The sequence below is a fragment of the Theropithecus gelada genome, chromosome 11 (genome assembly GCF_003255815.1).
Source record: "Theropithecus gelada isolate Dixy chromosome 11, Tgel_1.0, whole genome shotgun sequence".
NCBI classification, from domain to species: Eukaryota; Metazoa; Chordata; class Mammalia; order Primates; family Cercopithecidae; genus Theropithecus; species Theropithecus gelada.
In genome coordinates, this window is record NC_037679.1 from 98,824,434 (window position 1) to 98,847,445 (window position 23,012).

The following is a 23,012-nucleotide window of genomic DNA, read 5'->3' on the forward strand; positions in this document are numbered from 1 at the left end:
CATTTTATAGATGAGAAAATTGAAACTCAGAGAGGTTAATAAACTTATCCAAGGTCACACAGCTTGAAGGAGTTAGAGTTAGGGACTCAAAATCATGTCTGTCTGACTCCAAAGCCATGCTCCTACTCTCTCACTTGACTGGAAAATCCCTAACTGGACTTCAGGTAGTGGATAGTATGGTCTAGAATGGCACTTCTCAAAGTGTATTTTTTACAATGATAGTCTTTATTCTTCTTTTGGAATTTTTTTTTTTGTTTTGTTTTTGAAACAAAGTCTTGCTCTGTCACCCAGGCTGGAGTGCAGCGGTACAGTCATGGTTTATTGCAGCCTTGACTTCCTGGGCTCAGGTGTTTCTCCCACCTCAGCCTCCTGAGTAGCTGGGACTATAGGCACACACCTCCATGCCTGGCTATTTTTCGGTAGAGACGGGGTTTCCCCATGTTGCCCAGGCTGGTCTTGAACTCCTGGACTCAAGTTATCCACCCACCTCTGCCTCCCAAAGTGCTGGGATTACAGGTGTGAGGCACCATGCCCAGCCTAGTCTTTGGTTTTACAAAAAAAATGTTTTTTCATGGTTGAACAAATTCAAAAAAACATGAATGATTACAATTTACCAGAATAGTCAAAAGTTTTGAGAAGCCTTGTAGTAAAAAAATAAAAATAAAAACCAAACACACACATATACAAAAACTTGTTCAATTTTTTTCAGGCCTTTTCTGCTGAACACTTGAACACCTATTAATATCCTGGGAAACCAAAATTCCACAGAACATACTCTAGGGAATTCCATCCTAGATTAAATAATCCTAGACTAGGAGAGGCAACAGCTTTCAATGGTCATTTTTTAAAATGATACTGTCTTGCTCAGTGCGTTATTCCACATTCCTGCATTACAGCTTTCTCACCCATAAAGTAAGAAGATTCGCTCCTAAATTATCTGTCATAGCTTTAAAATGTTGTGGTCTACATGTAAAGCAAATGACAATTTGTGAATTTGTTTTTTTCCTCTTACTGATGTTGGCTGAGGGGCCTGAAGACAGTTACCTTTTATGTTCAGTTACATTCTGATTGTTCACAGATATCTAAGAGTAAAAGTGTCGTATGTCTGTCACCTCTTCAAGTTTTGCTCTAAATAGGTAGTATACTTAGCCTGTGGTGCCTGTTCTGAAGCTGCCCCATGTCTCCAAGCCTGGTAAAGTCACCAGACTTCCTCTGGGTTTACCCATGCTGGACTGCTCTTTCCAAACCACACCTCTCTGTGGAGCCTAGACGGAGCTCTCTGATTTAGACTCTCGTCAAAGCAGAGTACTTTATTCTTTCCTCCTTGGGCTGGAGCCTTTCTAAATGCTTTAAGTATTTGCCCCTGGTCCTAGAATGTTCTTCCCATTCCTGTCTGAATAAACAAATACTACTCATCCTTTGCTCCCCAGCCTAAATCTCACCTCCCTCATAGACCTTTCTTCATTCCTTCAGCCTGAACTGATCTTACCTTTTCTGGACTCTTAGTCAACAGTGAGTATTTATCTTACTTGTTAGTTTTTCTTCAGCTGCTTCGGGTCCTAACTCTTGTGTTTCCAAATATATCATAAACCGCCTGAGAACAAGTACTGTGGTTTATATCTCTTACGTGTTCCCTGCAAACGCTAGTATGGTGTTCCTCAAACAATATTTGCTCAGTAAACACCAGGTGGATTAACCTATTGATGCTTCCCCTGCCCGGTGTCTTGTTTGGGTTGTGACCTCCTAGCAGAGTCGCTCAGGATGATAAGAGATGTTTCAGCTCACAGCTGTACACAGGCCATGTGAAATTCGGCAACAGGAGCTGCCCGACGTTCTCTCCTCACCCTGACCAACTCCTTCCTTTATCAGAACTGTTTTTGATAGTTCAGTAAATCCAGAAAGAAAAATCAGGAGAAATTCTCTGAGTTTGTGGTTGTTTATTTATTTTATTGTTTTATTTACTTTTTTTGAGATGGAGTATCGCTCTGTCACCCAGGCTGGAGCGCAGTGGCGCAATCTCAGCTCACTGCAAACTCCTGCCTCCCAGGTTCAAGTGAATCTCATACCTCAGCCTCCCAAGTAGCTGGGATTATAGGTGTGCACCACCACAACTGGCTAATTTTTGTATTTTTAGTAGAGACAGGGTTTCACCATGTTGGCCAGGCTGGTCTCAAACTCCTGACCACAGGTGATCCGCCCACCTTGGCCTCTGAAAGTTCTGGGCTTACAGGCATGAGCCACCACGCCTGGCCTGAGTTTTTTTAAGGATGGACAACTTGCAGATCCTTGGTCATGGGAAGGAGATTCGCTGCCAACTCAGCCTTCAACATGATGTTCTGGACAGATTCTTGTTATTATCGTCAGTGACTTTTTAAATGAGCTAGAACGGATGCCATTTCCATAGGGTTGGTTGGCTATAGGTGGGGTCTTCCTCTTGCTGTCATTGCCTGTTCTCTAACATTTGTTTTCAATAGAGGGACAGCTGGAGGGGTGGGGTTTATATTTGATATCTTTATGAGCTTTTCGGTGCATGCTCTTTGATTGCTTTGATTGCTATTTAAATAGACTGGAAAGAGTGCAGAATGCTTTTAGTCATTTTGTTTTCTGTAATGCTTCTCAATGTCAAAAATAAGAAAAAATAATTAGTGGTACCTAAGTGCTGCCGTTCCTGTGAGGAAGCGGAGATGGTCCTGGCTGTGTTGCGAATGTGCATATAAGCCTGGGAAGACCCCAGGCGTGATTGACTACGTGGAGGCCTGTCAGTGGACAAGTGTGACTCAGGGCCCAGAAACAGTGAAGTTAAAAATATGAAAATGTGTTAAAATAACAAGTTATTCTAAACCGTTTTATCAGCATCACCCACAGCAGTGCCTGGTGTACAGCAGGCACTAAATAAACGCTGGTAGTGAATGGAAGAGTGAGTCATGCATACCAGATCTCACCCGGTGGTGGTGGTGTGCTGGAGGGTGATGCTGAGATGGATTCTGAGGCTCCATCCAAGGGCAGTAGGCAGGAATCCTGTGCTCCCTGAAGGCTGCCTGCAGAAAAGGCAGGGCGTCATGGTGGCACATGTACCATTATAGCTGCCCTGATCTGGGTCCTTTGCTAAAGGCTCCTTCAGTTAATGGGAACAGATTGTGTATAAGAGATCCTTTGGAAAGTTACATTTTCCATCCACCCAGCCGACCATCCAGTGAATATTTATTGAGTATTATCATACACCAGATACTTTGCTGAGGGCTGGTGATGCAGTGGTGCTTATAACTGTTCCCTGGCCCCGTCGGTATGGGGAGGATTCAGATGTTGTATGGCTAGTGATAAATTGGGAGGCAAGGCTGGGCATGGTGGCTTGCACCTGTAATCCCAGCACTTTGGGAGGCCGAGGCAGGAGGATCACTAGAGGCCAGGAGTTCAAGACCAACCTGACCAACAAAGCAAGACCTCATCTCTACTAAAATTTAAAAAAAGTTAGCTGGGTATGGTGGCATGCACCTGTGGTCCCAGCAACTCAGGAGGCCGAGGTGGGAGAATCACTTGAGCCCAGGAGGTTGAGGCTGCAGTGAGCTATAATCGTACCACTGCACTCCAGCCTGGGTGACAGAGTGAGATCTTATCTCAAAAAATAAAAAATAAAAAGTAAAATAAATTGGGAGGCACCCACAGAAGAAAAAGACTGAGGTGTGACGAGAGAGCCAACCAGAGGAGACTCATTTAGATGGTAGTCGGGGAGAGGAGGAGAAGGCGCCATTTAAGCTGAAATGTGAGCACTGGGTAGGAGTCTGTGGGTGGTAAGAGCGGGTGAGAACCTTCCAGAAGTGGGAAGGACACGCCCACAGGCTCCAAGGTAAGACAACCCTGGACTGCATGTGGAACTGAGGGGAGCCAGGGTGGGAGCAGCTCAGAGAAGGGGGCAGGGGCTGAGGCTGCCAAGGGAGGCAGGAGGCATGGTGCCTAAGAAGCCTTGTCAACCTGTAATTTTAAAAGTTTGGTTTTAATCCCAACTTTTATAAGTCAGCAAACATTCATTCATGTGTAGAGGACCTGCTGACAACAGAATCAAAAACTATAAACAAATACAGAATTAGACACTAGAGAACGTACACTGTGTAAATGCATCACCCTCTGTCTATACTCAGTGTTGTTGCTGAGGGGAAGTTTACCTGTGGACACGGGTGGGGCCAAGGGGAGTGGGCAGCCCCTGTTCTCGCTGTCCTTGGTGTGCACAGAGAAAGTCTCCCTTTGGCTCCAGGTTGTATCTGACCTTGGCTGCTCCTGGCGCTGTCTCCTTTTTGATCGGGGAAAGGCTTAATGCTCACTTGTATGGGTGAATGCGCAGCAAGCGAGCAGGGACAGATCTCAGCAGTATGGAACCCCTCAGGTCCTGGTGCAGCGTGTGTGTGTGGTGTGTGTGTGTGCGCGCGCGCGTGCGTGTGTGCACGCACCTCTCGCAGGCATCACCTGGCGGGGAGAGCAGTGGGTGAATTCCATGGCATTTTTGGCTTCTCTCGTTCCTCCCTTCTTCAGCTCCAGAATCTTCCATCCTTGCCCGGCTAGTGACTTGTACCCCTTTCCTGCTGTTTGGCTTCTCTGGGTGTCTGAGCCTTTGTGAGTAGAAAGGTGTGATGATCATCTTCAGCCCAGCCCTAGCCTCTCAAGATGAGTGAGATACCGTAAGTAATAACCATGCAACTTCGATGATCCAGCGACTGGAGGAGGAGCAGAGGAAGGCACCAATAAATAAAAAGAGGCAGATGATGGGCATTAATTTCTGTCGACACGTGTACTCCAGCTGTGGCACACGTTCTGTTTTTACGTCTGGTCTGCATTCCTCCTGGGTGACCTTTCCTGCCTGTTGCTGGGAGAGACACTCTTAGGCCACTGCAGATACTAGTGACTCATGGGTCATTAAGGTTATGTGGTTTCTATCTTATACTGTTAGACCTTTTCCTTGATCTTTGGGGTCATTGGCTCTCCCAATGTTTGTGCACCTTGGGCATGTTAGTAAAACTTTCTATGCCTCAGTATTTTTATCTGTAAAATGGGAACAGTGCCTTGTATACTGTCCAATATATGCAGCTTCATTCCTCACACCCCAGGAAAGCACATGATTTTAATATAAAAAGGAGACATATCAGCCCTCAGACCACACTGCTGTGCCCCTCTGGAGAGGAGAGGCTGAGGGAGACGAGGAGGAAAAAAGAAGTAAGACAGTAAACCCCTTAGACTGTGACAGTGAGGCCAAAGTGAGCTTTTATGAGAACCACATTTGAGCCCTGGAATAAAAAATAAGAGCAACATACTTTAAAAATTATTTATGATTTTAAGCACATGAAAGGCGTATCATGTGCCCAGGGAGGGCATAATGGGGAACAGCTGGCTAGCATGTGTCTCGCCATTTCTGAGGTGGTTCATCATTCTCTGATGTCCAAGAATAACAGTAATAATGATGCCACTGCTGATTGTATTAATAACAATAAAGAGGATTGGGGGGTCTTTCCTGAATCCTGCTGAAGGCAAGAGGAGAGCCTGGGCTGCTGGGTTTGGCAGGGGCGGAAAGGGGCACTACAGCCTGCTTTCTTCTCAGGGGCAGTCCATGGAGCCCAGCCAAGGATCAAAGGACGTTAGGTTGAAGGAAAGGGCTCTAGAAGGGGAAGGCAGGAAGCCTGTGTTCCTGGCATGATTTTACCACTGACTGTGGCCTTCCCAGCCCCTCTGAGTCTCAGTGTTCTCATCTATAAAGTAGAGATGCTAATCCTCCCTGGCAGGCACACGTTACAGAGTTTGTATGGACCGTGGATGAAATGATGCTCAGGGAAGTGCTGGGTACACTGCAAAGCATTCCAAACACAGAAGCGGTTGTTATCATCCTTGTGTTTCTCCAGGGCTTACCACAATCAACCACCAAGCTCGGGACTGGACATCTAGGAGGTACCCAGAGATGCTTCTGCCATGAATGAATGTTTCTTTTTCATTAAATGTTCAAAGCCATGGAGTGGTAGCCTTGGACAATACTTTTTAAAGTATTTGGTCCAGTTGTCTCTTTTATGACTTGTTAGGTTGGTCTGGAGTAGCGCTCTGTCTAAGGCAGATTGTCCTCCATTGCCGAGTCATCTGAGCACACTGCCCGGTGCCCTGTGAATTAGGGGATTTTTCCGTACAGCTGGTGGGCATAAGTGCTATTTCCTTTCAGACGGTTCCCTCTCCAGTCTTGGGTACTTTTATCCCACTCATGCACTAAATACTCAAAGGGGACCTTCTGCAGCCCTCTGGGGTGCTCTGTCCTGTGAACTCTAGTTGCCTTGGTCTCCCCAGACTTAGAGCTCAGTCTTCTCAACTCAGGGAGTTTCCTGGGCTCCACCTGTCTCCTCTCCTCTCCCAAGGCAGTGAGCGGAACTCACAGGGCTCCCCTTGTCTGTCTCCCATCTCTCAGGGATCACTGCGTTTCATTGTCTGATGTCTAGTATCTTGAAAATCATTATTTCATGTATTTTGTTCGGGTGTTTTGGTTGTTTCAGGCAGGAGAGTAAATGGGTCCCTGTTACTCCATCATGGTAGGAAGTAGAGGTTCCCTTGTTTTCCCTTTGGAGATGAAGAAGCTGGGAGAAGGGAATGACTTGCCCAAAGCTGCACATCTCATTGGTGTCAGCAAGGTGGCATCCTCCTATCCCCTCTGTGTGCCAGCACACGGGAGGGGTCCCTGCTTTCCGTAAGTCCGTGGTTTCTTGGGGAGACAGACAAATCAACTGAGAATTTGAGACAGATGCATAAGTCAAGAAAAGCAACCCACAATATATTTTATGAGGTGGGTATTTATCCACAGGGTACCAAGGAAGCATGGCAGGAAGTGAGAAGGCAAGGAAGGGCTCCTGGGAGGGTTGGCACATGAGCCTTGTGGTGAAGGAGAGGCAGGAGTCATCCAGGTGGGTGAGGAGGGAGAAAGTCTCAGGAACCAGTAACACGCACAACAGCTCGGAGGCAGGAAGCAGGTCCCTCACCTCAAGCCCAGTGTGTATGGTGTGGTAGTACTGGGGAGACATATGTGTGCTTTATTGTGGATATGCACCTGTTCCATCCCCCTACTAAGTCCCTGAAGTCTGGAAATTTCTTCCCACACAAGTCTGCTGTGGGACATTTGTGTAGGGTCTTGTTCAGGGCTATGCAGTTGATGTTACCATGAGGTTTCTGGTGGGACTCTGGCCTTCCACACTCTTGAAGGCAGCCAACAATATTCCTTTCAGTGATACGGAGCATCCTCCATCGAGAAACAGTTGAAACTTACCCCAGTCCCACTCCTGGTTCCAGTGAAAACAGCGCGGAAGCCCACTCCCGTTAGCCCATTTCTCTAGGTGAGCCCTACCAGATCCATTGCCAAGGTAAGGCTCAGGAACTGCCTGGAGGTTCTCAGCTGAACGTCTGCCAGAGCCAGACCCTGAAACAATCGATGGGTTAGAAATCTGCATCAACTAAATGCAGGCATTCCTGGCCCCTGTGGGTGCTACACTCCTGGGTGCTTTTGCACTTGGTAGGGGCAGGAGGGGGAGCCTTTTGGCCTATCAGAGGCCTTAGGCTTTTGGCTCACCTCTAGCCTGGTTTATTTCTACCAAAACCAGACGAGTTGTCTTATGGCTGTTTGGATTTCAGTCTGGGCTCCTCCAGTGACAGCAACTGCTGTCATCAATGCTGTTTCTCCAGAGATTTCTCATTCATTCATTCATAAAACAATAGGGAACATTTTGGACAGTATCCTGTCCTCATGGAATTATGGTTTGGTAGGGATGGCTGGACATTCATCAAACAGTCACTCAAATAAGTATAAAATTACAACTGTGATAAGTGTTACGAAAAAAAGGAATTAGGGCTCATGAAATACAGTGAAGGTGGGACTTGCCATTGTTTGGAAGCCAAAAAATAATAACCTCAGTGTGAACAGAGCTTGGTGAGCCAGTGGGTGGGGGGTGGGGAGGTGGGGGCCATAGGGGCTGGGGAGGAGATGTGCCCAGCTCAGCCAGTGTCTGGGTATAGTCAGTAGGAAGTACACGGAAAGGTAAATATGGAGACTTCTACAGGTTCCATGGGATGTGTTAAGAGTTTTGGTCTTTTTCCTGAGAGCAATGGGTGACTGTTGAAGGCTTTTTAATTAGGAGGCAAGAAGATTAGATTTTTGCTTCAGAAACCTCACTTGGGCTCCAGTGTAAAGACCGAATTGGAGGTGGGCAAGAGTAGAATTGTCAGATAGACCACAGGACGCCTAGTTAAATTTCAATTTCAGATAAACAATGCATACTTTTTTAGTATATGTATGTCCCAAATACCACATGGGACATAATTATATTAAAAATTTATTGTTTTAACTGTGTTTTTAAAAAGTTTTAAATAGGTTGCAAATATTGCATGGGACCTAATTATGCTAAAGATTGTTCATTGTTTATCTGAAATTCACATTTAATTTGACATCTTGTGTTTTTATTTGTTAAATCTGGCAACCGTTAGCAAGAGAAAATGTGGAGAAACTGGTTATAGACCAGTTATTGTTGTAAACTACTAAAAGATGCTTAGGTTAGGGTAGCAGAAGTGGAGATGGAGGGGAGTGGACAGAGAAGGAATAGTCCTGGTTGGTCCAAATCTGCCATTCAAAGGCATCTGGAAGACAGAATCCATCAGCTTCCCTCCTACTCTGAAACTAATTTCCGCACACATGCCATTTAAAGACATGTGGGTATGGTATGGTGAACTGCATAGTCTCAGTGCAGGTCAGGTGTCTAGTCAGAACCTGCACTGAATGGCCTATAAGAGGTGTTCTGTGACAGTGTGAGGTGGTCTTATTTCTGTCTCCATCCCTCCAGGCCAGAGACACCTGAGAGGTGAGTTCTGTGCATTGCAGTGACTGATCTGTGTGAAGGAGAGATTTGGTAGAAAGGTCAAGACCTTTACGACAATAGAGGCAATATTGTAAGTTGTACACTGTTTTTCCCCATGATAACTCACATTTTAGCAAATTAAGCAGTAGAGTAAAGCAGTCAAGAACACGGACTTCACGAGGGGCTTTAAACCCCGTTGGTTATTAGCTTGTCTACACTATCTGTGTGATCTTGGCTGAGATACTTAACTCTCTTGGCTTTGCGACATATTTTAAGATTAGCACTAAAGTACCTTGAAAGCCAGGCCCACAGGAGATACTTAGTAAATGGTATATGCTACTAGAATCAACAATCTCCTTGTTTCAGAAGGCAGGCTTACTCTTTGTCTTCTTACACAACTCACTTGATCATCTTCTTAATTCACAGCTCTGGTTTTGTCCCTGTTCACACTCTTCACTGTCTTCCACTGCCTTGTGTAGCAGATCTCCATGCACTCATCTCAGTTTGCCTCGACTGAGTTTGCATGGAAGTCTGCTGCACAAGGCAACGCAATATTGTTGCACCTGAAGGTTGTCACTATTGCCCATCAGAACCCCTTTGTCCAAGCAAACCAGCTCATGTAACCCTCCTTAAACCCAGCTTGAACATTTCCACTTTTTTGTTTGCCTAGAATGTCTTTGCCTGTATCTGTTCAAGCCTTATTAATCAAAAGTATTTACAAGTTAATGTTAACAGAAATATGAACAAAACAAGATATAAAACATACATAGGAAATGAAATAAATGCCTGTCACTAGGGAAATGGCTAAACAAATTACTATTCATGTCTACTGTGTAATACTACGCATGCATTACAATAGCTGTATGCAGACTGTCCTGGAAAGATATCTATGATATAATGCTAAATAAAAACAGCGAATTATAGAGGAATATGTGAAGTAGGGTCACAGTTGCTTAGGAAGGAACCTAGTTCTTTCTATATGGAAAGATAGGAATTAAATATATTCCCAACCGTTAAGCGAGGTTCCCTTTGGAGAAGAGGGTGGGAATTGGGTTGGAAGTCAAAGGAAACTCCTAACATTTAGTTAATATACTTTAATGGTTTAAGCTTGTTCATTTACCTGAACTGTGTTCATTTTGTAATTGAAATTAAATCAAAATGCATAGAAAAAGGTTTAGAAGAACGAAATAAACTGTGGTTATGTTTCAATTGTTAGACTGGGGAGGCTCTTGCCCTGTCCTTACTTACCATTGTTTTATTAAAGAACAAAATGGTAACGGAAGAAGATTACCCTTCTGCTAAATCCAACTGAAATGCTACTCCCTCAGAGAAACATTTTTTTAATTCCTCAACTGAATGTGCTGCCTCCTTTCTTTGAACCCTCAAAGTACTTTATGTATCTTTTGTGGCATTTTCTCATTCTATCTTAGTGAGCGTTTCAGGTACCCAAGTATGAGGACAAGTATTTCATACTGGTCTTACTGCCCCTCTACATTGAAGTGATGTGAAGCTATCACGGTAGAGAAGGAAATAGGATTTCGAGTCAGAGGGTCTGGATGTTGCCTCTTGTTCTGGATGTCCGTTGCAGCCTGACAGATTAGCCCACACTTAGTAGCTTAAAACAACAGCCATTTTATTTTATCTCATGATTTTTTGGTCAGGAACTTGGGCAGAGCTGGGCTGGGTGATTATTCTGCTTCATGTGGTGTCGACTGGGGTCACTTGGTGGTAGCCAGCTTAGAGGTGGGCTGGACGGGATGGTTCAGGAAGGCTTTAGTGGTATACCTGCTGCTTGGCAGGGCAACTGGAAGACTGGGCTCAGCTGAGTGCCTTTCCCTCACTGGGTATTCTCAGGACATCTTGTAGACTTCTTATGGTGTGATTCAGGGCTTCAAGGGATAAGGCAGACCAAGGCTGAGGCTGCCTATCTTCTAAAGCAGTGGTCCCCAAACCTTTTTGGCACCAGGAACTGGTTTTATGGAAGACAGTATTTCCATGGACCATGGGTAGAGGGGGTGGTGGCAGGGATGGTTTCAGGATGAAACTGTTCCACTTCAGATCATCAGGCATTAAATTTTCATAAAGAACACAACACGCAACCTGGATCCCTCACATGTGCAGTTCACAATAGGGTTCATGCTCCCATGAGAATCTAATGCCGCCTCTGATCTCACAAGAGGCAGAGCTCAGGCAGTAATGCTTGCTCACCCACCACTCACCTCCTGTTGTGTGGTCCGGTTCCTAACAGGCCTTGGACCAGTACCAGTCAGTTTGTGGCTTGGGAATTGGGGACCCCTGTTCTAAAGGATGGAACTAGCATAGTGTCATGCCTGCTATACTCCACTGGTTAAACATCCACAGAACCAATGCAGATTCAAGGCGGGTGGGAACAGAGATGCTACCTCCTAAAAGAATTTGTGTAAAAAATGTGTGGCCATTATCAATTTGTCACAGCTTTGCTGTGAGAAATACAACCTTTGTGTCTCAATGACTCCATTTACAAATTATAAAGATCCAAAGCTATAATGTATGCAAAGCATGCTATGCATTATAAAAAAACTGTATGCACTATGAATATTAACATTTACCTTGGTATTAAATCTATGCCTTACTCAAGGCAGGTACTCATTAAATGTTCAATACTTTGAAAGCAAACTCATTTAAACACAGATATTTCCTAAGAAAAACACAAAGAATGTGATGCTGCATGATCACATAGAAGCGTGGCTCGGTTTTAGAGTATAGACTTTGGATTAGGTTGACACGAGTTAAATCCAAGCTCTGTCACCCAGTTCCTATCTATGTGGCCTTTGTTAATTTGCCTCACCTCTCTGAGCCTTAATTGTCTCATCATAATATGGAAATAGTATTACCCAGCAGCGTTGCTATAAGCATTGGAGCTAATTTGTGTCAAGCACCTAGTAGGGTCACATAGTAGGTGTGTAGTTTCTCTAAGATGATATCGAGTCATATAGAAAGTCTGGACTCCTCACTTAATTCCTCTGCACTGCTCACCTCCATGAGCTCAAAGGATTGAGAGGAGTCCAGAGTGCAGGTCCTTGCGAAAGCGTTGGGGAAAAGGGGAAGGCCCTCCTTCTTGTTTCTCCAAGGCTCTTCCTCTCTCCAATGTTCACCTCTAGGAATCTGTGTCCATGCAGCTTTTTTTTTGTGAATCTATTCCTCTCTGCTGGAACTGGCCCCCTTTTCAGACCTGTGGCTCTTCCTTTCATAGATGTACGAGATCAAAGCAGGAGGCAGCATTGCAAAGAAGTTCAGCGCAGCTCTGCAGAAGCTGAGCTCGCCCCTGCAGCCCCGAGTTCCAGAACACAGCAACAACAAGATGAAAAACCTGTCCTACCCATTCTCCAGGGAGAAGATGTACCTGTGAGTATTGAAGCTGCTGGAGCAGGGATGTGGGAAGGGATGGGAAGGAAAATTGAACGCTCTTCCATGACTCAGCCCTGGGGCTCCCAAAGTGGGTGCCCCAATGCCTGGGAGAGAGAATAGGAAGCATGTTCTCACGGTGACATTGTCCCTGTGCCTGCTTTGTGAACCCCCTCCCCATGTGAGATTATCCCAAACAGCTGAGGGTGCTTGTCTAGCAGGAAATCCGCCGTTTGACCATTTTGCAGGGTGATGGGCAAACCAGGGAGCAGCCAACAATAAACTTTGGAACTCTGTGAGAAAGTGGTCGGACACCTGTGTATCTTCTGCAGGAAAACCTTCTTCCCAATTGCCAGTCTAATAGGGTTTCAACAGGATATGATAAACCGGAGAGAAGGTGGATGAAGGCTCTGGGTTTCTGGATTCCAGCTGCCTACTTGTACATTCATTGACTCTCAGGGGTCTTCCCCTGTCCCTGCAACCTGCCTAGGAAGACTGAATAAAAGCTCTTCACAGAGATAGTCACTTGGGAAACATTTGGAAGGGGGAGCCACAGCTGGGAAGTGGGAGATGCAGCTGTCAAGTATCAACTTTGCTCTAGGAGCTAATGAGAAAATAAACAACTATCAAGGGTGACGAGAAAATGTAGCGAGAGAGGGAAAGGCTGGGGCATGGAAGGGCAGAGAGGACAGAAAGAAGGACCTTCTCATTTTAGGAGGTGGAAGTTGTGGAGCAGTGTTTCTATTGTCCATGAGAGACCATCTATCCATCTTTGCTGTGTTCGCTATTATCCTACACACATGCATATGTTGTTTCATTTGCATATATTTACCCTCTCATTGAGTACTCATGCCCCCTTGTGAGGTGGCCGGCCAGATCTAACTATCTTCTATTATAGACACCAAAGTCTAAGTCTGTCCAGGGTCACACCGCCCAAAGTGGCTAAGCTGGGCCTTGCATGGTGACTGGTGGCTTGCTGCTCTTTCTATGTCCTGTGGTGCTTCCCTGCGTCCCCTTCCCTGGGCCTTCATTTATGCTGGTGCTGGCATCTGAATGGTAACCTCCTAGGCACCTCCGTTTGTTTTACTTCTGTTGTCCTTCAAGACTGGTTCATCAACACCTTCCTTTTGAAGGATATTCTGCTCTTCCCAACCAGAAGCATGCGCTTCACCCTCTGAACTTTCATAGCAATGGTCTGCATGTTCCCATGTTCTACTCTGTGTCAGTTACTTAGAGAAATGTACATTTCAGTGATTGGAGCTCCTGGGGTGCTGGGAGCATATTTCCTTCCTTCATCGCTGCATCCTCTAGCACAGCTTCCTCAGCATTACAAACACACCCCATGTGCTATTTTCTGAGTGAAAGCTCAGTGTATGAAGTTAAAAACAGACACAGCCCTTGCATGATTAAGATTTTTCTAATGGATGAGATGACAGTGACATTAAATGAAATTTTGAAGAATCAGAGTGATAATCCAACACCCTGAAATGATACTCTTTTTGTTTTGTAGTTTTTACTGTCTTTGTTCATGTACCAGTATCTTTTCTACATACTTTCCATTTGGAACCTTATCATCATATATTTTTCTAACATGGTATAATCTTTTTCTATACACAAAGTTTTCATAATTATAAATTTCGATGACTGCATGATACCCTATCCTATAGATTTTGGGATTGCATCTTATTGTTATAATCTTTATTATAAGTACCTTTTCAATAGGCATTTTTTATTTATGTTATTTTTCTTTCTGTGTGTTGAATTTCTTCCCTAAGAGAAATTTCTAGGATGAGTTTTTAGAATTACTGAGTCAAGAAGGGCATAAACATTGTGTGTGTGTGCACCTCATAAGTCTTGCTATATTGCTTTCTAAAGATTTGCTGTGGGCCTGGGGTGGCAGTGGTCTCAGGGCAAGAAGTGAATTTGCCATCTGCTCTCTTGGTGTCTCCAGGTACAACATCCAGGAAAAGGACACCTTCTTTGATAATGCCACCCGCAGCCGCATTGTAAGTAAATAGATGTACTGTGTTAGGAAAGAGGATGGGGAAAGAGCTGAGTCCCTAGTTGGCAGGATATTCTCTTACCCTCCCTGCCACCTCACACAGTTATTTGCTTGGAGTTGCCCAGCAACTGAGAAAAGTATGCAAGAGCTTCCCCATTCCCCAGAAGAAACAGCAAATAGCTGCCCTCACTTGTGGTTTAAGGGGAGCGTCATCTTCTCTTTATGGGTTCTCCATTAAAGTTCTGCTTAGGGAAAAAAACCAGGGAAGGTCATAGTTGCTGTGGGGGTTAGTTAGGTGAACCCCTTGATTTACATAGAGGAAACTGAGGCTCTAAGAAGCAATGCATTGAAAAAAAAATTATATAGATCGTTAGTGTCAGAACAAGGACTAGAACTAGTCCTTCTGATGGTTGGACCACTGTGTTTGTTTATGCATTTTCCCTTCTTTCAACCCTCATGACAGAGTCATGTGAATTTTTATAACATGGAATGCTAGTTAACCCATTTGCCCAAGAATAATATCACCAGCCCATTCACTAGAAAGCCAACGCTCGTGACCATAGCTCTTCTTCCATAGTCGTTTTGCCTTTATGTCAAGTGTTTGAATTTTGTAGGATGATGGATTTTAATAAAAATCTGCATATGGCCTGTGTTTCTGTGGCCCCTGCATGAGCTGTAGAACATCTTCATTCACCGATCAGTTTATTCTCTATCACCCTAGAGGTCACGTAGCCTATGGGCACAAGACAGAAAGAGGGGCCCAAGGAATGCCAGAAACTTACACATGCCCCCATGGGAAGTATGAAGTGCGTTTCCATTGATCCTTACCAAAGAACTGAAGTTTCCACAGGAGGAATAAGGGTTAGATACCTAGAAGGGGTGGTAAGAAAATATAGGAATAAGAAGGGACAGGTGATTAGAGGAGGCTAGGAGATTTCCCAGGCACACTGCAAACATGGCATTAACTCTTACTTGCAGGATGGGCAAGGAAATCTCAGCTCCCTTAGCCTAGTGTCTTAGGCAGAGTTAAAATGGGCATGTGATTTCTTTTTTCTTCCAATGGAAAAAGGCATTAACGTCCCATTTTCTTGGTTGATGCTATTAGTAGCCAATGATATCTCACTGTGGCTTGGGTCCCACGACTGTGGGGGAGTTATAAGGTGTTGCGGAGATTACTCGATAATTGCAAAGTGCTCGTAAAATAATTCAATGCTGTATAAATGCTGTTCCTAATTATTATTGCTGTTGAATTACTGCACTATATTAGGAGAAGAATTAAACACTCTTGGACCCCATAGTTATTTACTTACCACTCCCTTTAGGCTGTGGCTGGAATATGGGAATGTAAATAACGATGGAATAACACATCTTCTAGCATTAATCTCTCCTTCTGGAAGCATCTTCCTTTCCTCAGTCCGCCACACACTGAGAACAGGGGAAAAGAGCCTTGAGTTTTGTCCTGAGATCTATTCTGCCCTGGACTTTGGCTAGAGGACCTCACCCTCATCTGTGGATGTCTCCCCTATGCCTGCTTCTTTGTGGGTGTCTGAGCACCTCAGCTTTTTGTTGCAAGCAGACTTCATTGCTGGGCATCTCTTTATAGACTGGCATAGGCTTGTCCCTCCCTGATTCTTTTGTGGGAAGCACCCCTTTCCTCCCATGTAAGAAACAGAGTCCCCTGCAGGTCCCATAGGCCAGAGGATTCTGTAGGCTGTTTTGGGCACGTAGGGCTTCAGGCAGGCAAAGCCACTGAGTGGGCAGCTGCTGTGTGCCTAGGACTGTGCTGTAAGACATGAATCTTCAAGGAAGTGTATGATATGCTCTGATCAGGGAGGCAGGATGAGGACCCAGGAAAAAACCACGAAATAAAGACATCAGTCACCAACATAGAGGTAGCTCCTTTGCTGTTGCAGAGTGTGCACGGCCTGGCTGGCCTCCCGAGCAGCTCCGCTAGATGGCCCCATTACAGACGCAAGCTGACCCTCCGGACGTTTGCTCAGGACCATCTGCACCCACGTCCGGAGCTCTCTGCTACCCCACTGGTTCTCCCCGTCAGCCGGGCTCCAGGCTGGGGGAGGGGGCCTGCCCCTCCCCGGGACCCACCAGACAGAACCCCGCCTTTCCCGAGGTTCCCCGACGTGGGCGGCAGACACCGTCCCCCACCCCACAGAGCCAGGCTATGTGGTCCGGGGTGGGCTCCTCTGTTTTCCTTACCTCCTGTAACTGCAGTCCATTTCTAGCCTTTTATTCATTTGTTTTTCTCAGGGTGGGGCGAAGGGGCGGGGGATGTGTGTGCAGGGGGATTACATCCCTTGTTTCCTCAAAGTCCTCAAGTCTGAGTGGGGTTGACGTGCCGCCCATGAGCCAGGCACCTGCTTGGCTTAGCCCTCGCTGCAAACGGGCCTGGGTGTCTCCCGCCCCTGCAAGGCAGTGATGAGGGTGACGCACGGTGGAGGGCGGGGGGAACGAGGCGCTCACAGCTCTGCTGTCGTCCCCTTTTAGGTGCATGAGATCCTGAAGCGCACAGCCTGCTCCCGAGCCAACAACACGATGGGTAAGGACCCCAGCCCGCGGGCAGGGTGCTGACGGGCGCTGAGGCGGCTCCTGCCCTGTGCTTTCAACAGCTGCCTTGGTGGGCAGCAAAGAACAAAGCAAACAAATGCCCCCCACAGAGAGGCTGCTTAGCTTAGGCTGAGAAGCCTGCCTTGGCCCCAGGAGCAGTGGGGGTCCCGTTTCTCAGTGGGGCTGCTCCCAGGCTGTTGTAGCTTCTCCCAGGCCTTCATCCCAGGTCTCCCGGCTTTCTCTTTCTCTTTTCCCCGTACCGTCCACACCTGCCACTGTATCCGGATAATTCTGCGGCTCCTCTGTTTTTCAACATTTCAAATAGTTTTTAATAGCCCAAGAAAAGCATCTTAGAGGTCCTTTAGTCCAACCTCCTCATATTATGTGAGAAGAGATGAACCGCCAGAGAGGGTGCATAACTGGCCTAAGCCCACACAGCACGCGATGGCTAAGTCTGAGTGAGCCTCAGCATTCTTCTCACCGTATCTGGCTGAATCTGTTTGCCCTGTGGTTTGTTTCTTAAATATTAGGGTAATTGTCTTGGACGCATTTGGGACCAAGTATAAGGCAGGCAGTATAAGGCAGGCCGTCCAGATCGTGACGGATTGTGTGGAAGACATCTGTGACGGCCCAGGTACAATGTGAGCTGTGCCCGTAACCCCCGAGACTGCTTTTTGGAGAAATGTGCCAAAACGTCACACACAAACACTTCTGCACAGGAGTCATTCTTGCATGTTGAACCCTTGTTCCCAAGGTGCTGCCATCTCCAAGCGGCTTCTGACAGCTTTGGGAGAGCCGCCTTCAGAATGCGCTTTGGGATGGCAAATCTTTGGCTTTTGAGGCAGTTTTAGGTTGAAAAGAGTTCAAAGTCATTTGGAGTCCTGTCTACTGAATAGAGGAGGTGATCAGGCTCAGGAATGACAACGATAATGATGATGTTAGCTAGCTAGTATTTGAGAGCGTGTTGTGGGGCTTGAGAGTGTGTCTGGGTACCCAGGGCACAGTGCTGGAGAAGGAATCTGAATGGGTGTTATGCCACGATAGTCTTTTTAGAATAGTGCTTAACCTCTCAACAGGGCAATTATGTTTGCTTACGTTTGCTTTGATATATTCATCTTGCTACAAGATTCCAAATAACAATGCACTTTTTAAACTCAGCCCTTCCATGTTATGTTATTTGTCCGGAACACGGTGCTGATGAGGCGAGGCTGAGTAAGTGGGTGAGGGAATTAGCCTAAAAAACAGAGAAATGTTATATATATATAAAATATATATATATAAAATATATTACATAGATATAAAATATATATATTATATATATATAAAATTTATATATTTATTAAGCATTAGCCCCCGACTCAAATGTTAATCTCCTTTGGCAACACCCTCACAGACACACCCAGGACCAATACTTTGCATCCTTCCATCCAATCAAGTTGATACTCAGTATTAACCATCACAAGTCCACCCATTGTCAACCTGAACCCATACACATCTCCTGAGATCATACATAATCTTCAAATAAAGGCAATAATAAGGTCATGATTACGCCTAACATAATACAGCTATCATTCATACAACCGGAAATACACCAATCCCCAATCCAAATACTATTACATGAAATTAACACTACCCAAATGCTGATATGAGGTCAGTAAATCTTATGTCACTTGATAAAGGAAAAAGGAAATGAAGTTATTTCTTAGTGCAAGTGTATACATGCACAAACATGTTGTTAGCAAAAGAAGGAGGAAATACTCATGACAATTACAGTCCTCGTTTCTGAAGCTGGTCATGTGGTCATAGCTGGTATTGATGAGTACCTTCTTCTACTAAACATTCTGTATTCCCTTTGCCTTCAGCAAGCACCTCAGCAGGTCATGGTTTTTTTCCTGGTGGAGTGACCCAAACCGTTCCTGAGGGGCCTGGGCCATTTGCAGTCCTGCCTGGATTGGGCTGTTGTTGTTTCCCATTGACCTTAATCACAGGGCATGGTAATACTAAGAAACGCCCTAATGGATCTCCTGTCTTCCATGCGTACTGTTCCTTACGTCTGTTGTGCAGTAGTAGACTGATTTCATCATGATAGTCTGGGTCAGTCACCCCAGCCAACACTGTAATTCCCTCCTTAGCGTGTCACCTTAAAGGTAGGAGGAGCCCGAAGTGGCCAGGTGGCAATCTTAACTTCTAGTTTAATGGAATTGTTGTGTTTCCTGGTGACATCATTCCTCCCTCTGAAACTAAGATGTCTAGGCCAGCGGAACATAATGCTGTGGGAACAGGAAGCAGAAATTTTGCTAGTGGATCACTAGGGGTGATGGTGAGTGGTGCAACTTCCACTTCAGTGCCTTGATTCCTGGACCTGTGAATCCTGGCTATGGGAGAAACAGTACCGTTTATTGGATGCTGATTCAGAGCACACATGGCCTTCTGGGGAACTTTGTCCCAGTCCAGCAAAGTATTGTCACCTAGTTAGTGTTGTAATTGTGACTTCAAAAGGCCATTCCACCGTTCTGTCAATCCAGCTGCTTCAGGATGATGGGGAACATGGTAAGACCAGTAAATTCCATGAGCATGAGTCCACTGCCACACTTCTTTAGCTGTAAAGTGAGTGCCTTGGTCAGAGGCAATGCTGTGTGGAATACCATGATGGTGGATAAGATATTCTGTGAGTCCACGGATGGTAGTTGATATGGTTTGACTGTGTCCCCTCGCCAAATCTCAACTTGAATTGTATCTCCCAGAATTCCCACGTGTTGTGGGAGGCACCCAGGGGGAGGTAATTCAATCATGGGGGCTGTTCTTTCTTGTGCTAGTCTTGTGATAGTGAATAAGTCTCACGAGATCTGATGGGTTTATCAGGGGTTTCCACTTTTGCTTCTTCCTCATTCTCGCTTGCTGTCACCATGTAAGAAGAGCCTTTCACCTCCCACCATGATTCTGAGGCCTCCCAGCCATGTGGAACTGTAAGTCCTTTTTCTTCCCAGTCTCGGGTATATCTTTATCAGCAGCATTACTTTCCCAGTCTACACCAATGGCCTTGTGGGGAGCTCCCCATGTAATGCTTATTACAGTAAATTGGTACCAATAGAGTGGGGCGTTGCTGAAAAGATACCCGAAAAATGTGGACGCAACATTGGAACTGGGTAATAGGCAGAGGTTGGAATAGTTTGGAGGGTTCAGAAGAAGACAGGAAAATGTGGGAAAGTTTGGAACTTCCTAGAGACTTGTTGAATGGCTTTGCTCAAAATGCTGATAACAATATGGACAATAAGGTCCAGGCTGCGGTGGTCTCAGATGGAGGTGGGGAACTTGCTGGGAACTGGTGTGAAGGTGACTCTTGTTATGTTTTAGCGAAGAGACTGGTGGCATTTTGCCCCTGCCCTAGATATTTGTAGAACTATGAACTTGACAAAGATGATTTAGGGTATCTGGCAGAAGAAATTTCTAAGCAGCAAAGCATTCAAGAAGTGACTTGGGTGCTGTTAAAAGCGTTCAGTTTTTTTTTTTTTTTTTTTTTTTTGAGACGGAGTCTTGCCCTGTCGCCCAGGCTGGAGTGCAGTGGCCGGATCTCAGCTCACTGCAAGCTCCGCCTCCTGGGTTCACGCCATTCTCCTGCCTCAGCCTCCCGAGTAGCTGGGACCACAGGCGCCCGCCACCTCGCCCGGCTTGTTTTTTGTAGTTTTTTAGTAGAGACGGGGTTTCACTGTGTTCACCAGGATGGTCTCGATCTCCTGACCTCGTGATCCACCCGTCTCGGCCTCCCAAAGTGCTGGGATTACAGGCTTGAGCCACCGCGCCCGGCCAAAAGCGTTCAGTTTTATAAGGGAAGCAGAACATAAAAGTTTGGAAAATTTGCAGCCTGACTATATGATAGAAAAGAAAAACCCATTTTTCTGGGGACAAATTCAAACTGGCTACAGAAATTTGCATAAGTAGCAAGGAGCCTAATGTTAATCACCAAGACCATGGGGAAAATGTCTCCAGGCCATGTCAGGGACCTTCACGGCAGCTTCTCCCATCACAGACCCAGAGGCTCAGGAGGAAAAAATGGTTTCATGGGCTGGGCCCAGGGTCCCTGTACTGTGTGCAGCCTAGGGACTTGGTGCCCTGTGTTCCAGCCACTCCAGCTGTGGCTGAAAGGGGCCAATATACAGCTCAGGCTGTGGCTTCAGAGGGTGGAAACCCCAAACCTTGGCAGCTTCCATGTGGTGTTGAGCCTGTGGGTGCACAGAAGTCAAGAATTGAGGTTTGGGAACCTCTGCCTGGATTTCAGAAGATGTATGGAAGTGCCTGGATGTGCAGGCAAAAGTTTGCTGCAGGGGTGGGGCCCTCATGGAGAACCTCTGCTAGGGCAGTGTGGAGGGGAAATGTGGGGTTGAAGCCCCTACACAGAGTCCCTCCTGGGGCACTGCCTAGTGGAGCTATGAGAAGAGGGCCACCCTCCTCCAGAACCCAGAATGGTAGATCCACTGACAGCTTACACTGTGTGCCTGGAAAAGCTGCAGACACTCAATGCCAGTCCATGAAAGCAGCCAGGAGGGAGGCTGCACCCTGCGAAGCCACAGGGGTGTAACTGCCTAAGACCATGGGAACCAACCTCTTGCATCAGTGTGACCCAGAGTCAAAGGAGATCATTTTGGAGCTTTAAAATTTTACTGCCCTGCTTGATTTCGGATTTGCATGGGCCCTGCAACCCCTTTGTTTTGGCCAATTTCTCCCATGTGGAATGGCTGTATTTACCTAATAGCTATACCCCCATTGTATCTTGGAAGTAACTAGCGTGCTTTTGATTTTTACAGGCTCGTAGGCGGAAGGGACTTGCCTTGTCTCAGATGAGACTTTGGACTGTGGACTTTTGGGCTAATGCTGAAATGAGTTAAGACTTTGGAGGACTGTTGGGAAGGCATGATTGATTTTGAAATGTGAGGACATGAGATTTGGAGGGGCCAGGGGTGGAATGATATGGTTTGGCTGTGTCCCCCTGCAAATCTCAACTTGAATTGTATCTCCCAGAATTCCCATGTATTGTGGGAGGTACCCAGGGTGGGTAATTGAATCATGGGGGCTGTTCTTCCGCATGCTATTCTCGTGATAGTGACTAAGTCTCATCAGATCTGATGGGTTTATCAGGGGCTTCTGCTTTTGTTTCTTCCTCTTTCTCTCTTGCCACTGCCATGTAAGAAGTGCCACCCTCCATGATTCTTTTTTTTTTTTTTTTTGAGACGGAGTCTCGTGCTGTGTCACCCAGGCTGGAGTGCAGTGGCGCGATCTCGGCTCACTGCAAGCTCCACCTCCCAGGTTCACGCCATTCTCCTGCCTCAGCCTCCGAGTAGCTGGGACTACAGGCGCCCGCCACCACGCCCGGCTAGTTTTTTGTATTTTTAGTAGAGACGGGGTTTCACCATGTTAGCCAGGATGGTCTCGATCTCCTGACCTCGTGATCCACCTGCCTCGGCCTCCCAAAGTGCTGGGATTACAGGCTTGAGCCACCGTGCCCGGCCCACCCTCCATGATTCTGAGGCCTCCCCAACCACGTGGAACTGTAAGTCTAATTAAACCTCTTTTTCTTCCCAGTCTCAGGTATGTCTTTATCAGCAGTATGTAAATGGACTAATACAGTAGTCTTGGCAGAAGCATTGTGTGCAGGATAGGAAAACCCATATCCTGAGTAAGTGTCTATTCCAGTGAGGACAAACCTCTGCCCTTTCCATGATGCAAGAGGTCCAAAATAATCAACGTGCCATCATGTAGCTGGTTGATCACCCCCAGGAATGGTGCCATATTTAGGGCTCAGTGTTGGTCTCTGCTGCTGGCAAATTGGGAACTCAGCAGTGTAGCCAGGTCAGCCTTGGTGAGTGGAAGTCCATGTTGCTAAGCCCATGTGTAACCTCCATCCCTGCCACCATGGCCACTTGGTTCATGGGCCCATTGAGCAATGATGGGGTGGCTGGGGAAAGAGGCTGAGTGGTGTCCTGCACAGAATAGGTCATCCTATCCACTCCACTGCTGAGGTCACCCGCTGGTGAACCCTCACATGGGATACAAATATCTTCACAGTTTTTGACCATTCAGAGAGGCCCACCCACATACCTCTTCCCCAAATTTCTTTGTCACCAATTTTCCAATCCTGCTTCTTCCAAGTCCCTGACCATCCAGCCAAACCATTGGCTGCAGCCCATAAATCAGTATATAATTGCACATCT

The 23,012-nt window shown here is 46.2% G+C and overlaps 1 protein-coding gene across 1 annotated transcript in view; it reads left to right on the top strand.

The window, feature by feature from the left end:
* Window positions 1-23,012, top strand: part of ANO2 (anoctamin 2) — a 364,008-nt gene that overhangs the window by 84,674 nt on the left and 256,322 nt on the right. Inside the window, exons 4-6 of the mRNA XM_025401723.1 lie at window positions 12,091-12,242; window positions 14,194-14,248; window positions 16,747-16,798. Of these exons, the coding sequence (XP_025257508.1) occupies window positions 12,091-12,242; window positions 14,194-14,248; window positions 16,747-16,798 (259 nt within the window). The remainder of the gene's footprint in view (window positions 1-12,090; window positions 12,243-14,193; window positions 14,249-16,746; window positions 16,799-23,012) is intronic.